Source organism: Podarcis raffonei, chromosome 8, assembly GCF_027172205.1.
Source record: "Podarcis raffonei isolate rPodRaf1 chromosome 8, rPodRaf1.pri, whole genome shotgun sequence".
Lineage (NCBI taxonomy): Eukaryota > Metazoa > Chordata > Lepidosauria > Squamata > Lacertidae > Podarcis > Podarcis raffonei.
In genome coordinates, this window is record NC_070609.1 from 51075658 (window position 1) to 51094132 (window position 18475).

The 18475-nt window shown below is 46.8% G+C and overlaps 1 protein-coding gene across 1 annotated transcript in view; it reads left to right on the forward strand.

Annotated features, from left to right (window-relative positions):
* SPG7 (SPG7 matrix AAA peptidase subunit, paraplegin) overlaps nt 1–17373 on the forward strand; it is a 32855-nt gene extending 15482 nt beyond the window's left edge. The window contains exons 7-17 of the mRNA XM_053400023.1: nt 997–1122; nt 1688–1850; nt 3134–3307; nt 6762–6886; nt 9363–9465; nt 11728–11838; nt 12576–12691; nt 12828–12984; nt 13207–13370; nt 14195–14272; nt 15285–17373. Coding sequence (XP_053255998.1) covers nt 997–1122; nt 1688–1850; nt 3134–3307; nt 6762–6886; nt 9363–9465; nt 11728–11838; nt 12576–12691; nt 12828–12984; nt 13207–13370; nt 14195–14272; nt 15285–15494 — 1527 coding nt within the window. The 3' untranslated portion in view covers nt 15495–17373. The remainder of the gene's footprint in view (nt 1–996; nt 1123–1687; nt 1851–3133; nt 3308–6761; nt 6887–9362; nt 9466–11727; nt 11839–12575; nt 12692–12827; nt 12985–13206; nt 13371–14194; nt 14273–15284) is intronic.
* The last annotated feature ends 1102 nt before the right edge of the window (nt 17374–18475 follow it).

Here is an 18475-nt window from a genome sequence, read left to right on the forward strand (position 1 = left end):
TGTGAGCTGGCCTTCATACCTCCTGTCACATGCCTCCCTCCCAGCATCAGCCAAACCCCTGCCGCTCGGTCAGCTGAGGGGAAGGATGGTGATTTCTGTCTGTCTGCCTGCCTGCCTGCTTGGGAGGGGCTGGGGGAGGTGGAAATGGGCTGAAAAAATTGTTCTGCAGTTCAGTAGCCCAGTCAGCTCTGCCCTACTCCCTTTACTTCATAGCTGTGGAAGTTCCCAAGGTTCCCTCTTTACTTCCTTTAGGTGGGTGACACCCCTGGCACTTTTATTGATGCACTTTCAAGCTTGTGGCCTACTGTAAGCTTAGTTGAAAAGCCAACATTAGTAGCTGTTTTCAGCAAAGGATAATGAGCAGTTATGCAGAGGCTGTTTAGCTAAATTGTTGTTTTGTCTGTCGCTGCGGTTTAATGGAGGCTAGAATGCAGTTGCCTGTTGCTTTTGAGGTCCCTGTTGTTCTGTTCGCCTTCTTCTCCCCCTGCCACCATAAAAAAGTGCCCCACCACCAAATCTCTTGCATAAGCAGCATTCTGAAAGCCAGGGAATTGAGTGGATCATGCTGCCATTTTGGTGGAGTGTTCGCCAGCCCGGCTAGCAAAACTAAAATTACAAGAGAGGAGTTCTAGAGAGCTCCTTCCATCTGATTTCTCTGTCTGTAGATTCTTGGCTGGAGGGTGGCAGCAGCAATTGTTTGAGGCATCCCTCCAGCTTGCTACTAACATTAAAACCTAGATCAAGATAGCAGCTGAGTGAGTGGAACCACAGCCCTACTTACCTAAAGCAGAAAATAGAACAGAAAGGCAAATAAATGGTCTGCCCCATGGAGGATGGCACATGGGCCCTGCCAAATGCAGTGTGAGCACTTCATTGCTCAGTGAACTGCTCTTCCTCCAAGCTCATAAGAATCAGGGCTTTGTATAACCCCTGCTTTTCTTTATTCGGCCATATCTTTCTCTCTCTCTCCCCTCCACCCTGCCCAATCCTCAACAGAGTCAGCTGAAGATGGCCCGCTTCACTATTGTGCATGGGAAATCTGGGAAAGGGATCAGCTTCAAGGATGTAGCAGGAATGCATGAGGCCAAAATGGAGGTCAAGGAATTTGTGGATTATCTGAAGGTAAGACAAGTGCTGGCAAGTGCAGCTGGGAAGTTGGGAATGGGAGGGATTGAGTGGGCAATGCTTTGAATCCAGTAATGCAAGTGTGGGGAACCTTTGGCCCTCCAGGTGTTGCGGCACTACAACTCCCATAATCTCTTGGCTATGCTTGCTTGATTTACCCTGTGCAGGAATGTTGTGGGACCTTTTATTTGTAGTGTATTTGTTTTTTGGGTCACACTTGCCCCAGGATTCTTGGGCATAGGGGTATCCTTTTTCAAATAGCACTCTTTTCATTATGCCTTTTCCATCACACTGTTAGCTATAGGCCTCATGAGTAGTAGTGGGCCTGATTCTTTGTGGTGTAGGGGCAGAGGGCCTGTCTCTGAGCAAGGGGTGTGGTGTGGCTGAATGGGCGACCATCTTGTCTGCCCAGCCACAAAGGGACATGAGGGGGTGTTTCTTTTTGCATGCTGTCATACATGTGGGAAAGAACATCAGTGGAAGTTTATGATTTGCTTCCTCCAGGAGAAGATGCAGAATGAGTATGCAGCTTAAAAAAAGTTTTTTCTCCTCCCACTCCTAGAGCCCAGATCGTTACCTACAGCTTGGTGCTAAAGTTCCCAAAGGTGCCCTGTTGCTTGGACCACCAGGCTGTGGCAAGACCTTGTTGGCAAAAGCTGTTGCTACTGAGGCCCAGGTGCCATTCCTGGCAATAGCTGGCTCTGAGTTTGTGGAGGTGATAGGAGGTAAGTCCTGGGGCGGGGAGGCTGGATTCACTTAGAGGTGGTGTGTGTATTTTAATTTTTTTAAATCTTTGCTTCTTCGGCAGTCAGCTTTGATTTATTTAACAGAGCCAGCTAGGTGTGAGGCATTGTACAGAAGGAATGTGGTCCTTGCAATCTGTTTCTGTGGAGCAGAACTTGACTCGGGGCTCTCAACCCCCAGGAAGGCGGCCTGAGCAAGATTCCAGGCATCCACTCAAGGGGAAATGCAGTAGCTGAATAGGGATGGTGTATATCTGGGTAGATGTAAACACCTTCCCTCCCTAGCCCACTACAGTTTCCTTTCCACAGTTGATCAAAAGGCAGAGGGGTCTCTCTCCTTGGTGAGAGCTGGAAGGAGGACTCTGTGGGAGCCTGCTCAGCTTTCCCCTGAAACAAGCAAACAAACAAAAAGTGTGTTCCTGTGGGCTTAATGAAAATGTGGCTTACCAGGAAGAAAGCTTTGTTCTCAGTTAGTTTATTTGTAGGAAACTTTGAAGCCCTCTCACAGAGACTGCTGCTTGTGTCCTGGGGCAGTACGGCATTTTCACTGACTGATCTCATACATACATACATACATACATACATACATACATACAAATACACACACACACACAAACACACACGAGAGAGAGAGAGAGAGAGAGAGTTCCCCTCTTGACACCAATTCTGCTGCTTTGCATTTCTTCCACTCTGCTCAACTTCTGACCCTGGAACTTTCTAACTGAGACACCCAGTTCTGAATGGAGAGCAGCAGAAAATCCTTTTGGAGGAGCCAACCTAGTTCAGGCAAAGGCACCCTGCAAAAAAAGTTGGGGGCTTCTTGTTTCGTGGTCTGCTGTTAGGCAGCAAATATCCTCCTAGTTCAATTTGGTTTCTTGTTGCTGCTGCCATCTCTGCTGGCACCTGAAACCAGGCAGCCCTCTGATAACCTACAACATAATAGCATATTTGAGCCCTGCTGGATCAGGCCAGTGGCTCATCTAGTTCAGTATCCTGTTCTCACAGTGACCAACTAAATGCCTATAGGAAGCCTGCAAGTGGGATTCAAGCACCAGAGCACCTATGATTTCCAGCTACTTTTATTAGCAACAAGGGCACTGTAGGCCTGTTGGACAAAGCACAACCAGCAGCCTTGGGACACATTTAAGATTCACCCTGGCGGAAGCTTGCGAGGGCCTAGATTCAGGAAGCAGAGCATGAGGCTATTTATTAGAATGGATTTGTTCTCTCTTCTCCTTCCCCCCTCCCCCTACTCCCTTCGGTAGGACTTGGGGCTGCTCGCGTGCGGAGCCTCTTCAAAGAAGCCCGAGCCCGTGCACCCTGCATCGTCTACATTGATGAAATTGATGCTGTGGGGAAGAAACGCTCCACAAACATGTCTGGCTTCTCCAACACAGAGGAAGAGCAAACCTTAAACCAGCTGCTAGTAGAAATGGATGGTCAGTAGCTCAGGCGCATTCTCCAGTCTTGCTTTTTTCCTTGGCTTGTGGTCAGAAATATTTCCCCTTTCTCCACTCCAGGAGGAAAACTCTCCTCCTACTGTTGCCATGGTATTACTCACAGAAGATGGCAGCTCAAGCATGCCCCCACCCGCTCCCTGCCTTTCTCCCCGTTTTTTCCTTCATTGCTAAGCTTCTCTCTGTTGCCCAAGTACTCCCAGATTCTCCAAAGAGTTCCAAAGTCTCCTTATCACACTTGATGTTGCCACCTACCCTCACTCTCCAGTTTGACTTCGACCTGCATCCAGAAAGGGAGGGTCACAGTTGTAGGTTACAGGCAGGCCATTCCAATTAAGATTAGTTAGATGTGGTAAGCAATGATATAACTCTAATAAATGCATAAACATTTTTCCAAGATGGGTAAGTTTAAAGCCTGTTTACTTGGAAAAGAAAGATTGGATGCAGAGGGGCAGAAGCAGATACAGTTAGTTCCTTCTGCTCTTGTCTAACTTTCTGCCTTCAGTCCTTCAGCCAGTGCAATCCCACCCCCACCCCCCGGTAAGGAAGAGCAAAACTTTGGCCACTCCCACTGCTCTCCTCTCCCAGCTCTGCCTACTGTCTTTCGGACCTGGCAGCAAGAAGCAAGAGAGATTCTTGCTTGGTTGCTAGGTTTCTTCTGGTTGCTTATTGCATGCCTTGTGTGTTACTGCTATCACTGGGTCTCTTGATAGGACTCAAGGTATTGAGACTGGACCTATTGATGGGTTCTTAAAACTCTCTGAAATGTACCACCTGGCTGGTTTTCCACTTGTGTGCACAAGTGTGTGCACGTATGTGTCTGTAGCTCTAGAATTTCCTGTTCCCTAAGCTCTCTTGGGGAAAATATTTTCAGGTACTCCCTAGTGCCCTCCAGATTATGTTGTACACTAACTGCCATCAGTCCTAGCCAGCAATGGACAGACATGATATCCAGCAACACCTGGAGCTCCACAAGATCCCAAACCCTGCCTGAAATAAGTACAACATTTAGGGGGAGGCCGATGCTAAGAAGCACCAAGTGGTTCTGGAAAGGTGGCCCAAGACTTCAAGCCTTAGCTAGCCTTTTGCTTCAGCTGGTGTCTGTCTGGGAGAAGGCCTCTTCAGAAGTGCCTTGGCTGGGAGCCAGCCGAAGCTTCATCTGGCCCGAGCATAGCAGTCTGCGGTGTGCTTGACAGACCCAGCCAGCGTCTTGCTTTGCCTCTAATATTGATGCAGCCACTCTGTACTGCTAGTGTAGCTGAAATTAGATGAGTGAGGTTGAAATGATGTGCTTTTAAAAGAGTCTCTGCTAAAGCACGAAAGCACCCTCTTTTGCTTCATACTGGCTGATCAGAATGAACCGAGCTGAACTAAGGAATATGAGGAAAGCAGCTCCTGTGAGGAACAGTTGAAAGAGCCAAGTATGTTCAGCTTGGGGAAGGGAAGGTTGGGGGAAGACATGATCGCAGTCTTAAAATATAGGAAGGGCTGTCATTCAGGAGAGCATGGAGCAGACTTGCTCTCTTTTCCTCCAAGGGTGAGCAGGTCTAGAACGAATGGGCGAAAAGTACAGAGATGCAGATTTTAGCTGAACTTTAGGAGAAAGTTCTGAATGGCAAGAGCTGTTTGACAACAGAACAGACTCTGCCTTGGGAGGTGGCAGACTGTTCTTCTCTGGGCGTATTGAATTACAGCCTGGGTGGTCACCTGTCAGGGATGTTGTGCTTGCATTCTGCATTGCAGGTCCGGGATTGAGCCAGAGGGGGACTAGTTGACCTCTAAGGTCCCTTCCATCAGAAAGATTATATGAAGAGTGTGTGTATGTGCGTGCATGCTCACATTCAGTGTTAACTCTACCATACAACTTTGAGCATGATTGGTCCATTCTCCATGCACATACTGATCTTGGGCTCTACTAAAACTTAGATTTGAGCCTTGCTTCTTCCAAAAATTGAATAATCTTCCACCAGATGGTCAGAAGCCTCCCTGCTTTCAGCTAAAGTGTGCAAGCAGTCGACCACTCTTCATCCCTGAATAGAAGGTTGCTTGCTTTGTTAAATTTGCCATACTTTGGGTGGAAACAGAAGTGTATGCATATCCCAGTAGGTTGAGAGAGCCTGGGTGGTTGTGTAACAGGAAGAGCACCTGTTAGATCCCGAATTGCTTCCTTTCATTCTGCCCTTTGTGCCCTGGGAGTGGGGGAGGCAGCTCCTCTCCAGGAGTCTTGTTGCCTTAATCACACTCCGTTGCCAGTTCAGTCATGTTGAAGCTAGGGGTGTTGATTTGGGGGAGGGCGGCGAATAGATTGACAAGGGGTCACAGGAGTATAAAAGGCTCAGTCTGGAGCCTTGCACTCCCAGGCCTTGTTCTGATGGTGTGTCTTTGGCGAGCACTGGAAAGCTTGTTGTGTTGGGTGATGGATCTGCTGGTTGTCTGATCTATTTTGGGAGCACTTCTTCCCAGGAGCAAAGCAGCTAATGTTCTGCTTGCACTAATCTTGCCATAGGAATGAAGCTGCTTAGCCCACGTGACTGACTCCCAGTGCCTCTATTTCCTTCCTTCTTGCCTTGCAAAATACCCTGACAGACTGATGCACAGTTGTGCTTTGTTGTCTTCTGGAATTTGCCTCCACAGCATCCCGCAAGGAGGCAGAATTGAGGCTCATTAGGTAGCAGCATGCAGTAAGAGAGTGGACCTCTGGGTTATCTGGAGGATAAATCCCTTGGGTGAGCTATTGTGCTCATCTCTTGGGCAGCGTGGGGAGAATATGCCCCTGCTGCCCCCACTCTAAGGCAGCAGTGTGTGCTTCTGCAGTTCAAGCAAGGAAGAAGCCTAGCTATATCTGCCTCATGCCAAGAGCTTCCTGTGTAGCTTTGTATTTGGCTGGCTGCATTGCCCCACAGCTGTGGTAATGCCATTTAAAGATGGCAGTTCTGCCAAATGCACGCTGCCGCTAAAATGTTATCTTCAGTATACTGACAACTGCTAGAATGCAAACTGTTAACATAATTGTGAGAGAAGTTGCATCAATGGATTAACAAATAAGTTGTATGACTGCTGGTCACATTTGAGTCTAGCGGGCTTAGTGTCTTCTGCAATTCAGGGATTGGAATTGTAAGGACAGGACAATTAAAAATATATATTTCTGTGTGTTCTTAGTTGTATAAAATGTGCAATAAACCATTTAAAGGAGGAAATTGTGTCCAGATCTCTAGCGTTCTGGCATTTATATAATCCACGTCAGTCAATTTTCGCTAGATAGGTCCATTAGCACCTGCTTGATTGCAGCCTCTTCTTTCCCCGCCCATGACCTTGCATATTAAAGCATGTTTGTGTACATTTGACCTCTCATGCAGGGAAATGTTTCTCTCTGGAGCTTCTTGCACAGGTGGCACATTCCATTCACTTCTGCTCTTCACATTTTTCTCTGTTGCAGGCATGGGGACCACCGATCATGTCATAGTGCTAGCATCCACCAACCGGGCAGATATCTTGGACAATGCTCTCATGAGACCTGGGAGGCTTGACCGCCACATTTTTATTGATCTGCCTACTCTGCAGGTATTATTTGGACCCACCTCTGCTGTGACTCTTGGATTCTGTGGTTAAGGTATTGGGCAGTGGCAGAGGCTAGGCAGTGGATTGTTTTCTTTAGTATTTGACTCAAAAGTGGTGCACTCAATCCCAGGAACTGGATTCACTCCATTGTTGGTTTTCTGCTATAAGAGTGTTTCTGTTGCTTCCTGTTGGAGCTCTAGCAGAATCTCGGCTTTGCGAATGGTGCGTTCAAATTGCAGGCCTATATGAGCTCAGTAAACCTATAAAACCATTTCTGCTGGGTTTATGTTGACCCACAATTGGAAGAGCACAAACCATAAAGTTCAGTAGTCAGTGTCAATCGGACAGTCAGGAACTATGAGGATTTCCACACAAGGTTGCTTAAAACAACAACAACAACAACAACAACAACAACAACAACAACAGCAGCAGCAACAACTTTTGTGCTAAGGAAAGGAACTGGTTATGCGAGAGGCACCTTTTGGGAGTACTCCAGTAATAGTTCTCAGAACATGACCCTTGTGCCTTTGCTGTGGTGCTTTTAAGCAAAGGACCAAATGCTCTCAATCAGATTTGTGTGTGTAGATGGATGCAGAATCACACAGTATGAATTTGTGCATTTAGAACTCTTAAGGCAGGCTTGGCCTGACTTCAGTCTTGCGTGGTCTGCTTTTTAAAAACACACACACAACTGAAATCTCTGTGGTTCAAGCATGTTTTTTTTTTTAAAAAAACCCCACAGAACTTAAAATAGCTCCCTGCTTGCATCCCTAGGTATTTGACTGCTAGCCAGGTAGAAAAGAGTCTTGCGTGTTTCCAGAAGACATTTGGGGCTTCTTGTGATGTCAGTAGGCAGAGTTAAGTGCATGCAGTGGGAAGCATAGAAAACGGCCCAAAGAAAAGGAACCTCCTTGTCCTCCTCCTCCTCCTCTCCCCTCCATTAATCCTATGTAAGGTTTCCTTCTCTCCCCACTGCCCTCCCCGGAACAGCTCATAAATGGCTGCATCCGCTTGGGCGGTAAGCAGGACCTGAATTGAGATGAGGGTTTTCCTTTTTAAACAGCACCAGCATCCCCTCCTCCCATCTGGGGCTTCACTATCCTCCTGCTCCTCCAGGTTTTCGCTTAAAATACCTCAAATGCCTGATACGATCTGGCACCGGAAAAGTGAGCTGTGCAGCTGCCTTGAAGGAGGAAGGAGAAGGAAATCCTGGCAGCTGAGCCCACTGCTTTAATCAGGACCGCCTGGACCAGCTGAATGAGTCACTTGCTGGCCTGTAGCCAGCTAGATCTGGCCCCCTCACCCCAATTGCAAATTGCCTCTCTTCATTCAAGGAGAGGGGAGCATCTGCAAAGCCCCAATTCTCTCTCCCTCCCTCTGTCTGTCTGTCTCCCCCCACCCCACCCCCCGCCTGCTCAGCCATGCAAGTGCTATGATGATAGAAACATTAAGGAATAAATCAAAATTAATAGGAGGGGGGGTATAGCGAGAGGAATGACCTTTGGAGGGAAGAGCCAATGACTTCTTGCAATGACTTCTTTACATCTGTCCTGCATTTGAAAGAAGCCGTGGAAATATCCAGAGCCTGGAAAGATACGCAAGCAAGAGAGAGACTGCCCCCTGGTGGTTTTGCCTTGTAATAATCATGGCTTTGCCAAGCCTGACATCTTCCGTTGAGTAGAGATTCCTTCTTTCAGAAATCCTGCTTCTGAAGCAGCAGCAACCCTAATTGCATGGTGAGCCTTGCTGGGGTGGCAATCTACTCCAGCTCCTCTTCAGGCCTCTCCCAAAAGGCATCTTGATTTGAGCCTACAACAGGGGTTTCAGCCCTGCCTCATATTGCTGGTCTGCAACTTGCATCATGACCATTGGCTGTGCTGGCTGAGGCTGGCAGGAACATCTGGAGGGCACTCTGTTCACTACCACTTGCCTACAGTCTGTATTTTCAATAGAAACTACTCAGGTTCTGTGGGGCAGCGTGCATTTTTCTATGCACACTGGCACACAGGCTTTAAAAAATGCTTTAAAAAATCTAATATTTTTAGACTATGTTGTGGACTCCTGTCCTTTTGCCTTGACACTTCTCTCTCCTTTCAGTTGCTTTATCCCAAGCTAAGGAGGATGCACAGTGTTCTCAAGCCAAAGCCCACGTCCTAGTGAGACTACCCACTGGCTCCAATAGTTTTTGGATGGTTTATGCATGTTTTGACATAGGGATGATAGCAATCTTCTGTAAAGTCTAGAGAAGCAGTTGCAGGGGTGGATGAAGGTCTACCTAGTCCATCATTCTTTGCAAGAATAAGTAATAAACAAATAAGTATAAATAAGCAGGAAGGCTGTGAACCTGGGACTCCCTTCTACCCACCCTTCTGCTTTTAGAGGACAAGGTGATGTCAGCATCTTCCTTTCTTCTGATGCCCATTTCTGCCCTTCAGCATCCGCTGCGCCATGCAAAACTGCTCTGTCTTGTTCCTTGCAGGAGAGGCGGGAGATCTTTGAGCAGCACCTGAAGGGCCTGAAGCTGTCTCAGGCTGGCACTTTTTATTCCCAGCGCTTGGCTGAGCTCACTCCGGGGTTCAGTGGTATGTAAGAGCAGCTGTTTGTCTGGTTTTCCTTTGTTTTGTTGTTGTTGCTGTTTGCATCCAGCCACATGTTAGCAATCTCTGTAGCGCACTTTAGTCATGTATGGCTTGGCTACCTTCCACCCGGCTGCTTCCTTCCAATGCTGCTGTGTGTGATGTGAAAGAAAAGAGGGCCAAAGCCCCCTCCCCCAGTGCTGTAGTTATGGTGGATGGAAATTGACACACAGACTAGTACCTAGCCTGGTTGTGCTAAATCCATGAATCGGCCAGTTTTCCAGCATTTTTGTTAGTTTTTCTTCCAATAGAGGTAGTAAAAAACAATTCGTGCTTGGCGTGTGTGACCCAGATTTTTGTGGGGTTGGAGCTGCTGCTTCTGGTTGTGCCTGCTGGAAACTTAGTAGCTGGAAAATCAGTGCAATTATCTGGGGAAATGTTTCTGCAGTCTAAAATATTTTAACTGAGCAGTTCAGCATTGGATTAGCTTGAGAGAAACGGGTAGGACATTCCTGCTTTCCTGAGCCTCTAGTCCATCTCTGAGCTCAGAACAAAGCTGTGAATTTCCTGTTTGTGGAGTATCCTCTGTGAGTTCCCCGCTGGTGGCCCCCGCTCTGCCTCGTCCGTGATTCCTTTGAGCAGCCCCCACACCACCCACATGCTCAAAACTCAGAACAGATGTGCCTTCTCCTCCCTGGAGAAACTTGTGTGATTGTGGTCAGAAGAGCCCCAGCGGGCAATGCCAAGCCCAGACCACCCTCTCCTAAGCCCAGCTTGAGACGGCGCTTGATTAACTCATTGCTGTCCACCATGAAGCCTCTCCTTGAGGGTCACCTTGTGGTTTTAAATCTAGCATACAGAGCACAACAGCGAGAGGCTTGCAAGATCCTGCTTCTTTCTGCTTTGCATAACAGCCCCTTCCCCCCTCACTTCCTGATTCTCCCTCCTTTGTACTCTGCTTTTTAAAAATTCTTATTTGCAGAACAACTTTTTTTATCACAGTAAAATGTGACAAAGGGAAGCTGATTGAAAAGAAATTCATAGAAAGCACTAATGGTTGCCAGTAGTACCCCTAAAAAGATGTGGCAACATTATTGACAACAGGAAGTCCAATTCAGGGAAAATAACAAATCAGAGTTAGAGATCAAGCATGTTACGTAGCCAGAGTGATAAAAAAGGGATATATTCTGCCAACAACTACATAATAAATACACTGTTAAACATTTCAAGCCTGGAATGTCAGCTCTGCCTCTCATTACCTTGACTAAAACAAAACAATCTCGTTTTTAAAAATATGTCATAGAAGCAGCTTAAAGAAGCAGCTCTGTCAGATACTAGAAATGCCCACACCTTATCAAGCAATGCTACTAAGGTTTGATGCTGTTCTGTGATTTAGGGGGGGAAAGTTGCCACTGTAAACAGGTGGGCTACAAGAGTCGAAGCAGGTACACATAGCTTCTTTACATAACCTAACAATGCCACAGGGATGTAATGGGGCATTGCATGTAATGGATTTGAAAAGTTGCAGAATCTTAACCCCAAACGAGCAGCATTTTAGGGCATCACATTCAGGTATTGAAGAGGAATCTCTTGATGCAAGTGGAGAGCAGTTAACATTCAGGTAGCATCGGACATCAGGCAAGGTGGTGCCAGCACCTCAAAGGCTGCACTGCCTCATCTTCTTTTCTTGCAACCTAAGAAAAACTGGTGGCTAAAGACAGGAGGACATTGTTGCTGTTATTATTGTTATTAAAATTGTATACCAGCCTCCCTGAGGAGCCTAGGTTGCCAGACACACAAACAAAACATTAAAAAAATGCTCCAATATAGACACAGACAGGGAAAAGCCTCCACTTAAAAGGCTTGTTGGAAGAGGAAGGTCTTCAGTTGGGTAGAACTGGTCCCAACCTGGGGTTTGGGAAGATGGTACATCATTCTCAGGGTCCAACTGGTCATATTTTGAGGTGTTGGGAAGGAAATTTCATCCCCTCCTCATAATGGCAAGTGGTGACTTGGGCAATTTCTTCCCCTACTCCTTCCGTGTTGGTGTTACAGGTTGGCTTGTTTGCTTGATTCCCCTGGAGTCATTACCTACCCTTCAGGTGGATTCTTGGGTGCAGAGTGCTGTACTATTTTTATACACCCTCTTTGAGTTGTTCCATGGAGGATCATTGCTTGGGAGAGCATGTTGGGCTTGATAGTTACCTGCTCTGTTCCCGCTCTCTGATCCCAAGAAAACCCAATGAGTGCGTGTTGCTCTGTCTACAGGAGCAGACATAGCCAACATCTGTAATGAGGCCGCTCTCCACGCAGCAAGGGAGGGGCATAAGTCCATCGACACATTCAATTTTGAGTACGCCGTGGAGAGAGTCATTGCAGGTAAGGTTTCTTTTTGGGTGACATGTTGGTCAGTTTTCTTCAGTCTACGGTAAAGTGTCACATGATAAAGGGTTTTGCCATCATCGCCAGTTTAACACAGCCAAGCTGCCAGTGGACAGCTGCAGGGTGGAGGAGCATAAATGGAGTGGTGTGAATCAGGTCTGCTTAATTACAGACCACGAAGAAGCCTCTCTGTTTGGGTGTATATGTTTTACCTCGGCTTTGCTGGCCTTAATGGGGGTTTTCTATGTATTGCTAGGATCTTGCTTCGTGCATAGCCACAATCTCTGAAGACTGCCTGGTGAGTGGCAGGAGATTTTTGTGTGTTGATTTTTATCAAGGGATACATTGCTGGAATCCAACCTGTGCATATATATTTCAGCAGTTGCCTTCTCCAGGGAGAAATCTTAAGGGCTTGCCCTATCCTACATGGACCATTTATTTGGATACACTCCCGTAGGGCCAGAGTTTAATAGGCTGTTTAAAAGTGGTATCAGGGTCTGAAGGATGAATTGACAGACCTGTGTTATTGCAACTATCAATGCAATAAAGAATTGTTGCTGGCTCTCTTAGGCCTTGGGTCATGATAGCGGAGAGTTCTCTGACTTACAGCTAAGTGATAGTGCATAAGGGGCAGAGAAAGCCTTTTCCCTTCTCAGCCTTGCAGATTAAAATAGTGGTGCACCTTAGTAGCATATCCTGGGAAATGGAATTTATGTCCTCCATCTGCCCCACAGGGACCGCTAAAAAGAGCAAAATCCTGTCGCCGGAGGAGCGGAGAGTTGTGGCATTTCATGAGTCAGGTCACACACTTGTAGGCTGGCTGTTGGAGCACACAGAGGCAGCGATGAAGGTAGATTTGCTCTCTGCCCTGAGCTTGGGACATGGGACATGGTAATCAAGAGCAGCTGATGCCTCTTGAACTCATTCTCTGCAATACAAGTTGGGCCTCTCCTTTTTTCTTTTCTTCCCTTCCCACTATCTCACAGGTTTCCATCGCTCCTCGCACCAATGCTGCCTTGGGCTTCACCCAGATCCTGCCAAAGGACCAATACCTCCTTACCAAGGACCAGCTCTTTGAGCGGATGTGCATGGCCCTGGGAGGGAGAGTTTCAGAAGCCATCACCTTTAATAAAGTCACTACAGGTGAGGAAGCCAAATATGTGCTTCATCTTGTTGACCTCCTGTCTTTCAGTGGTGCTGCAGGCTTCTCTTTGTTAAATGTCCTTCCACTGTGCTTGAGCAATGAAGCCAATGAGCTTGCATAGACATTCTCCCCCCCCCCCCAGAATAGGAGGGGGTATCTTGACACTTCTGATGCATGTAGCACCACCCCTTAAGTTCTTTTTTATCCATTGCTTACTCCAGGGGCACAAGATGACCTGAGGAAGGTCACCAAGATAGCCTATTCAATGGTGAAGCAATATGGGATGGTACCCAATGTTGGATACTTGTCCTTCCCAGAAAAAGAAAGTACCCCAGGGATAGGACGGCGTCCCTTCAGCCACGGACTCCAGCAAATTATGGACCATGTAAGTTCTCTTCATGGATATAAAGCTCCAACAAAAATGCTTGCCTGTTCACAGGTTTTAAAGGGCCCTGAAGCAGAGCCATTTTGTTATGTTGCAGTTTCCCAGGGAGAATAAGGCTAATCATCTGAGACTGTAACCACTAGCCCAGAGGAATTCGCAGTGCGAATGCCACTTTTCGAAGGAGAGGGCTTTGTTGCCCAAGTTGGCTTGCCTTGACCCTTGTAAACAGGATGCAAATAAGATTAGCTTGGCACTGCAAAGTGTGTGTGGTTATGGAGTAGGAAGGAGGCAAACCACCAATCCTGAAGTCTAGCTGAACACCATCCCATGTCTTCCCATACATTTTTGTTGCTGCTACCAGCATCTTTGCTGTGCTTTTCAGTTGCTTCAAGGGTTCTAGTCTTGGATAGGTCCCAGTCCTAAGGGGATGATGCTGGTAGAATTCTAAACCAATAAAGACCCACAACTTATTAAGTCACTGCCTTCCTTCCCCAAAGTGGTCCCACACAATAAAAGCCGCTCATTGAATTGACTTACGGCAAGTGCTAGAAAAAGGTTAGGACTAATCACTTGAAGGAAGCATATAAACAGAACTGGAGGGAAATAGTTAGGCTGAACATTGCCTAGTCCTACTTTAAATGTGAGATGGGCCATCACACTCTGCACCCAACTAAGCTGTTCTTTACTCATGAGCTGTTTTTCATTAGGATCTCTGGGGCTCTGTGTCTTTGCTGAAGGGGTATGAACTGCAGCTCAGAATCTTCATCTCTCTTGGTTCAGCCTTGTTGCTATAACTCCTCCTCTGGTTTTTGTTTCCCTTCTAGGAAGCAAAGATGCTGGTGGCCCAAGCCTACAGGCGCACAGAGAAACTGCTGTTAGAGAATCGGGACAAACTGAAAGCAGTAAGACTTGCAGAACACCAGAGGGATTCAGATTGAATTGGGCGTGGGGGTGACTGGGAAGCGGGGGTGATCCAGACTCAGAACCCTGCTCTGCTGTTGAAAGTTCAGTGGCTGACCATGGGCAAGTTGCTTCTCTTTAGCCTAGCTACAGGGTAGCTTGTGAGGCTTCAAAAAGTGCTTTGAGCAACTTGGCAGGGGAGGACTGGTTTTTTAAAAACAAGGTAGCAGCTCCTCTGCTGAGAGCCAACTAAGAGAGCAAAACTAAGATGATTCCTCTGCAGAGTCTTAGATACTGTTTTGGTTGCCACTTGCATTGGGAAGCACGGCAGCCCTTTTCCTTGGCTGATAGTGGCAAGAAGCAGTGGGTTGTGGCGCATTTCAGCTCCTTGTGATGCCAAGAGTGTGAAGGGAGAAACTCTTAGAGCTGCAGGGTAGGAGGCCTGATGTAACATTCCTCAAATGGCCCCACATGTGCATCCTTGTCCCTTTCTTTGTACATTCACACCACTGCCATACTTTTTTCTTTCATAGCTACATACACAATACATCTCTTAATGGTTATCTTTGCTGTATGCAATGGCACCTGGCATGGGAGAAGAGAGGTGTGTGTAGAATGCAAGTTCTTTCCTGCATGTGATAAACTGTTCTCAAACTGTTGCTTCCTTTTAAGATCAAGGGGGGAGAGAAGGAAAAAAAGAATCCATGGAATGTAGTGTCCTAAAGCAGGTGCAGGAAACCTGTGGTGCTCCAAATGTTGTTGGATTACAACACCCATCATCCCTGACCTTTGGCCATGCTGGCTTCAGGGACTGATGGGATTTGGAGTCCAGCAACGTCTGAAAGGTCTTAGGTTTCCATCCCTGTCCTTGAGAGTGCTTTCCTTGAGGTGAGTTGGTCCTTGCTTCAGCCAGTGGATGGCTGAGCCCCAGTGTATCCTATTTCCATGCTTAGGTTTCTCTGGCCTGTGTGTGCATGCAAATGCTTACCATCTGTCACCTTTTCTTGTGTCTAGCTGGCCGATGCCCTGCTGGAGAAAGAAGTCATCAACTACGATGACATAGAAGCCTTGATTGGGCCTCCTCCACATGGGCCCAAGAAAATGATTAGCCCTCAGAGCTGGATTGAGGCTGAGAGGGACAAACAAGATACGGGAGATGAAGAGGCACCTCAGTCACCCCAGAGCCGAGAGGAGGAGGAAGAGTTTGACCAGAGACCAGTTTGAAAATGGCCAAGTGAGAGAAGGGACTGAGCAGCTTCCTTTCTGAACTAGAGGCGCAAAGAGAGTTATTTCATGCCTGTGTGTAGGCTGCTCTGCTCATATTTTGTGATGGGCTGCGAGCAGGGTCCAGCTTCCCCTGCTCTAAAAATGATCAAGCTGTGGTTGATGTATGTGTATGGGCTCATCAAGGCTCATTGGGAAGGGTCCCAGTGCCTCTGGGTCACCAGGTTACAGTTATGGGAATGTGTGTGCTCAGTCTGGGCAGAACCAGCCATTGTGTCATAGTCCTCCCACAAAAGCAGCTGCTGTGCTCGGCTTCATCTTCTTCTTTTTTCTGGTGCCACACACTGCAACCCTCCTTTGACATGACAGCAATAGCTGCATCACTAGCATCCAGAGTTTAATGCTTCTCCCTAGAACCAACAACACAAATATTTCCCTGTTTTTTACGCATGTCTCTTGAGGTGTAGAAAGTCTGATATGGACAATGGAGATGTAGATTTCCTTTGACCTATGTCACCATGCCACAAAGATATAGGTCCTTTGACCTATGTAACTCTGGCCACAAAGATAGGGGCAGGCACAACCTCTGAATGCTGGTGGGGCTCCCTGGAGTGACTTGGAAGGGAGAGAGAATCCTCAAGCCTTTCGGAGAGTACTCTGGCTGGCTGGTAGCTTCTGGTTCTTACACACAGGCCTTTAGACTGAATGTGTCTCTAAAGCAGCTTGTAACAGGAGTTGGGTGGGGGGAGGGATAGTCAGTTTCCTGCTGTACAATAACAGCTGAAGGGAGGTGGAGTGGAGAGAGAAAAGGGCTAGCTGCATTTTCAAACACACTCCATAGATTATTTCCATGAGGACTATTGTCTGTATCCTTATACAACCCTTGTCCAGATTTTCCTCCACTCCTGCCAATATTTAATTGGCAGTTCTCAAAACTGCCTCTTTTCTGAGACTACCCTCGTGCATAGATGGGATGAGCGTGCACACATTTGCACTCTGAATTGCCTCAGCGTGAAGAGAGTTTGCTATTTAGAACTGCGGCTATCAAAATCCCTGGAGATATGATCCTCCTGAATATGTATTTCAACATGTGATATTGCACTACGACATAGAAGAAAACCAAGCATTTCAGCATTGGTCTGTAAGCAGTCCCTTTCTCCATCTCCCCCAGTGGGCCTTGAAAGAAAAGTCATTGGTGATCTGTGTGTACCACCTAGTGGTCTATTGACAAATTTGTACCAAATTGCTGTATATCTGTGACAATATCTGTGGGGCAATATGCTAAGTTTCTGAATCACAGTGGCAGTAATTTAGCCCATTTCCCTCCAAGAGGGAGCCAGACTCGCCAGACTCACTGGCAGTAGCTAAGCTTTAGCACAAGGGTGGTTAATGCTTTGGCTCATGGAATTGCAGAGATGAAAGGGATCCCAAGGGCCATCTAGTCCAGCCCCCTGCAATGCAGGAATGTTAGCTAAATCATACATGACAGATGGCCATCTCGCATCTGCTTAAAAACCTCCATCTATAGTGGCATCATATTGAAAGAAATTCTGGAGCAAGAAAGTCATGTTAAATTTAACTGTGCTGGGTCTTGGCATCTGAAATGGTTGGTATGTCTCTCCAGTTGGGTATTTCTCAGGAAAATGAAATTTGAAAATTGTTCAATTGAAGAAGTTGTCACTGGGGGAGGGATGGTAAGAGAGCCACAAGTGTTCCCCACCTTGATTTTTCCACTTTTCTTATCTTTCCAAGAGTTCCTGCTCAATGTATTTATAAACCATGACCTAGCACAAACTGTAATAAATCTCTATCATCTCAGCTGCTTGTATCTTTGCCATCTATTAAAAAATGAAATAAACTTTTACAGAACTCAAATACCGCTCACTAGTCATTTATCGTCATTCTCAATGGGCATGAGTCATCATTTAAACTGTTCTATTACTGCAGATACAATATATGACATTAATATGTGCCATTTTCAGTATATGCAACTCACTGTAGTCTGTTCAATGAAGTGCACTGTGTTCCCTTGCTTAAAATGCCGCTAGTGGGGAGTCTGCTATACCAGATGCGATAAAAAATTCTCATTGGCCAAGCTATGCCAGTGCTCAATAGTGCCTGGCTGTTGGGGAGCAGGATGCTGAAGTATCTTTATCAGATCCTACAGAGCTTTTTTTAAGTGTGTCACAGTGTTATTCGGGCTACAATGTTATGCATGCAATATTGCTTGTTAGCCCTTTTAAGCTCAGTAAGACTTTAGATATGCGTGCATCAGTTCAGGCTACTGTAGGCTCAGGTTACTGCAGATGCTATCCATGACATTAATATGTGCCATTTTCAACATGTACAATTCACTGCTGTCTGTTCCCTTTAGTGGCAATAGGGGAGAATCTCCTAGATTTGGCCCAACGGAGAATCTTATTGGCCACAGTTAAGGCAGTGCTCATGGTGCCTGGCCACTGGGGAGCAAGGTATTGAACTCTGATTTATCAGATCCTGCAGAACTTTTATTAAGTTTGTCACAGTGCAATTGGGGTTACAATTCTAAGGACATTAGAACAGCATGCTGGATTTTTGTTCAGAATTCTGTATTCTGAGTGGCTAACCAGATGCCAATGGGACACCAGTAAGCAGGACTTGTGCACTATAAAAGTGGGATGTTGGGTTTCCTGTGTAATGAGCACATTTCTTCAGAAATAGAAGGGGACTTGCAAAGCCTGCAGTTCTCTTCACTACTTTCATGGCTGGTCTCAGAGAAAACCTTGCCAGCTTCAGACAACCCTGAAACACAAACAGACATACTGAGGGGGATGGCAGCCATCTGACAGCATCATCCAGCCACCTCCACTGGCTTCTGCCTGGCAACTTCGTCCCTCACTTCAGCCTGCCAACTTCCACTGGCTTCCACCCCTGAATATCCTCTGGTTCATGTATTCACCCTGTGCCAGGAGGGCGGCTTCCAGAGTGCACCCAGACACACA